A 4,387-nucleotide genomic window follows, 5' to 3' on the forward strand; every position below is an offset into this window, starting at 1 on the left:
AGCGGGGTCGGGGTCTGGCTCGATCGCACCAACGGGCCGAGCCGGCCTCGTCCGAGTCAGCGCGCAGCCAGCGCAGGCGACGCGCGCACTGGCCAGCGTGACGCCTGACGGGCGGGCCCAATCGGTCAGCTTTAGTGTCAATACGTACAAAACGAGCTTTTAGTCTTTTTTTTGCAACGGCTAGCCCCAATCTTAGTACTGACACGTAAAAATTACCAATCTCGGTACCAATCTGCTTTCAATGCCCCAATTATGGTACTTCTGTGCAATTTACTCACGGGCCTTGGACCTGGACCAACACGCACAGGATCCACGTTATATATGCTCACGGCGCCATGATTTTTTAACCGGATGTGCCGTCACGACCACGACGGCGGCCACGACTCGGCGCCGTGCCCAGGCAGCGGTCCAGAGCAAACACATTACTAATACCCACGCAGCGCGCGCGGTCCAGTAATAACTCAGCAGGAGGGCCAGGCCGCGACCGCACGGGCACACAGCGCTCCGACCGCCTCCGGAGCTCGTTCGATCATCCACCTCGAGCGCGCGCGCCATGGCGGAGGCGCCTCTGCTGCCGCGGAAGGACCAGGGGGACGCCGCCGAGGAGGGGGCGGGGCGCTGGCGGAGCGAGGCCGGGAAGCTAGCGTACCTGGCGCTGCCGATGGTGGCGGTGAGCCTGTCGCAGTACGCGGTGCAGGTGTCCTCCAACATGATGGTCGGCCACCTCCCCGGCGTCCTCCCGCTCTCCTCCGCTGCCATCGCCACCTCCCTCGCCTCCGTCTCCGGCTTCAGCCTCCTCGTACGCACACCACTTATCTTTCGCATATTCCATTCCGTTTACGGCCTCTCGTTTATCCCCCTTCAGTTTCCCTTCGCCTCGTGATAGCCAGGCATCCAGCCTTAATTTCCCCTTGTTGCACGCCGCGCATTCCTCTGGTCTCCTCGTCCATTGCGATTTGGCGACGGTCATGGTGTGTTCTTGGCTCATCGAGATTGCTCCCAGGAATTTTTCCATCTTGGTTGAATGAAATACAGACAAGGGAAAACGAGACTAGCTCACGTGTTCTTTATTCCCATTGGGTTAGGAGTTAGGACTTTAGAGTAGTATATTACCACTGCAGTTGGATGAGCATGTGACTCTGTGTTTTTCTAAGACTAGCCACAAGGGGTAGTAACATAGAGTAGTAACATGCTATAGTGGGTAGTAACATATGTGTGGTAACATGCAACACTTCATTTATTAGGCTGTAGACTCATTTTCCCTTGATATGTATGATGTTACTCATACTAGTAGTAACTAGCTATGTTACCACATGCCTCTTTTTCTTCATTTATTGCTTGCCACATTATCCATTTTATCTAGATATGTGTGATGTTACTACTCCCTCCGTTTCTTTTTAGTTCGCATATAAGGTTTGGTCAAAGTCAAGCTTTGTAGAGTTTCACTAACTTTATATTAAAAAATATAAACATTCACAATATGAAATCAATATTAACAGATGCACCATGAAACGCATTTTCATACTATATAGTTTTAGTATTGTAGATGTTTATATTTTCTTATATAAATTTGATCAAACTTTGTGTACTTTGACTTTGACCAAATCTTATATGTGAAATAAAAAGAAACGGAGGGAGTACTTATGTTACTCTCACTAGTCTAACCGGGAATTATTGAGACTAGCGAGAGACTGTACTTGCGGGTGCCATGCCATCAGATTCCTGATTGGTCGAAAGTGATATTATTTCCTTGTATCAACTAGTCCGATAACGACAGTGTGACACCGCAGGAAAAGTATTCCGCAGCCATCAAAGTAGTAGTCAATTCAGAAGAACCGTTCAAACAATCTTTTTCTTCTGCAATAATGGATTTTGCACCATTTTGTCAGCCTAAATTTCCTCTACGGTCGATTTTCAGTGATCAACATCAAGTAGGTATATTACTGAATAAATTCCTGAAACAGATCGGCATGGCGAGCGCGCTGGAAACGCTCTGCGGCCAGGCCTACGGCGCGAGGCAGTACCACACTCTGGGGCTCCACACGTACCGAGCCATCGTCACCCTCCTGGTGGTGTGCGTCCCGCTCTCGCTCCTGTGGGCGTTCATGGGCAAGATCCTGGCGCTGATCGGGCAGGACCCCCTGATCGCGCACGGGGCCGGGAGGTACATCGTGTGGCTCATCCCTGGGCTCTTCGCCAACGCGGTGATCCAGCCCATCACCAAGTTCCTGCAGTCGCAGAGCCTCACCACGCCGCTGCTCCTGTCGTCCGTGGCGACGCTGGCGCTCCACGTCCCGCTCTGCTGGGTCATGGTGTTCAGGACCGGGATGGGGTACACCGGCGCCGCCCTGGCCATCAGCGTGTCATACTGGCTCAACGTGGCTATGCTCGTGGCCTACATTGTGATGTCGAGCTCCTGCAAGGAGACGCGCACGCCGCCGACCATCAAGGCCTTCCGGGGGGTGGGTGTGTTCCTGCGCCTGGCCCTGCCCTCTGCGCTCATGATATGGTAACCACTAACCACAAGAACCAGTAATTGGAAATGAAAATTAACTTCGCATTCTTCAGTTTTATGTGGCTAATCATGTAATGTTTACATTTGTTTTCAGTCTTGAGTGGTGGTCATTTGAGCTGCTTATTCTCATGTCGGGGCTTCTGCCCAACCCGGAGCTTCAAACCTCGGTGCTCTCAATATGGTATATACCAAATGTTGACTGTTTTATGTGGGTTAAATCTGCTTATACAACAACGTTGAACTTACATTTTTACTGTCATTATTCTCACAGCCTCACGAGCATCACATTGCTCTTTACTATACCTTATGGACTTGGAGCTGCTGGAAGGTACGATCTAAATACATGGCCGATGCTTTTCACCACATGGAAATAATTTCAGTTCGGTAATTAATTCTGTAACTTTTTTTTGTAATGAACAGCACGCGAGTAGCAAACGAATTAGGTGCTGGGAACCCCGAAGGAGCTCGATCGGCGGTCCGTGTCGTCATGTCGGTCGCGGTGACAGAGGCGGTGATCGTCAGTGGAACCCTCTTGCTGTCACGGCGCCTCCTGGGCCGCGCTTACAGCAGCGAGGAGGAGGTCGCATCCGCCGTCGCCGCCATGGTTCCCCTCGTCTGCATCACCGTGGTCACCGATGGCTTGCAAGGGGTTCTCTCAGGTCACATTTACTTCTTCTGAGAGCAGTTGCATAACCTTTTAAGTTGTCCATCGTTTCCAACAAAATGCAGGTACTCTTGCTGTTACTAACCATCTGTAGGTTCTTCCTCAGGCGTCGCTCGAGGATGCGGGTGGCAGCACGTGGGCGCGTACGTCAACCTCGGCTCCTTCTACCTGCTCGGAATCCCCATGGCGATGCTTCTGGGTTTTGTGCTCAAGATGGGGGCAAAGGGGCTTTGGATGGGCGTCGTCTGTGGATCCATCTCGCAGACCACGCTCCTCTCCGCCATCACGTTTTTCACCAACTGGCAGAAGATGGTTTGTTCCTCTGAACCCACTTACACCTATATAAAAAATCATACGTGAAAACGAACGGTCCGATACACAATCTTACGGTCCGTTGCATGTTTTTTGTATTATGCAGGCTGACGAAGCTAGGGAGAGATCGCTCAGTGAGAAGGCAATGGAGTCTGAGTCGAGATCTCTGCTGGAATAGTTACGCTGCAATTTTGTAGGGGACACGCATCCCATCGCTGTGGTTTCTCTCTTTTTTTTATTTAGAAAAGGCTGTGGTTTCTCTCTGAAGTGACAATGTAATTGTAGAGGAGGAAGAGGACGTAAACTACTCCCTTTTCTCCCTCTTTACTTGTTTGGTGTCCGCGGCGAAATGTTTGGTGAAGCTCGATTTTGAAATCCTCTCGTTCACCTTTCCGCTTAGTTTTGCTCGACTCGGAGAGACAGAGAGGGTCCATGCCGGACAGCTCCAGACTTACGGCTGCATCTCGTCTCTACTATTAATCTTTGCTATTAAAAGGGAGTTGGTGTCGCATGTTTGATGAAGCTTTTCCTCTCATCTATTATTTGTTGCTTTTCGTTTTGGGTTTTGTACAACTGACTTTTTGGGGACTAATGATTTTCTGTAGGACCGCAATACAGCGCAACGTCAGATGGGGAGGTCCCTCCAAGCGAACGATTCGTTCCCCAGGCAGGAAGGAATGAATGGAGGAGGAATGAACGAACATTTTCGTTCGCTCAAAATAATGACTCACAGCAAAAGTTTTCGAATTGCCATGTAAAAACCAGTAAAATTGCCGCGTTGTTGTGGAAGATTTATCATGTTCTAAAGTAAAATTTGTAACCTCAAGAACCCTCCCCCCCCCCCCCCCCCCGCCCCCATGCTTCTCAAGCTTGACATCGCCCATGCTTTCGACTTG

General features: G+C 50.4%; 1 protein-coding gene across 1 annotated transcript; it reads left to right on the forward strand.

Moving 5' to 3' along the window:
- The first annotated feature begins 375 nt into the window (after window positions 1-375).
- On the forward strand, window positions 376-3,866 carry LOC109754043 (protein DETOXIFICATION 12). Its single transcript, XM_020312995.4, has 7 exons — window positions 376-799; window positions 1,965-2,509; window positions 2,610-2,696; window positions 2,787-2,843; window positions 2,936-3,174; window positions 3,286-3,491; window positions 3,598-3,866. The coding sequence occupies exons 1-7, from the start codon at window positions 554-556 to the stop codon at window positions 3,667-3,669; spliced, it is 1,452 nt and encodes a 483-aa protein (XP_020168584.1). The 5' UTR covers window positions 376-553; the 3' UTR covers window positions 3,670-3,866.
- Window positions 3,867-4,387: the final 521 nt, after the last annotated feature.

This window comes from Aegilops tauschii, chromosome 3, assembly GCF_002575655.3.
Source record: "Aegilops tauschii subsp. strangulata cultivar AL8/78 chromosome 3, Aet v6.0, whole genome shotgun sequence".
NCBI classification, from domain to species: Eukaryota; Viridiplantae; Streptophyta; class Magnoliopsida; order Poales; family Poaceae; genus Aegilops; species Aegilops tauschii.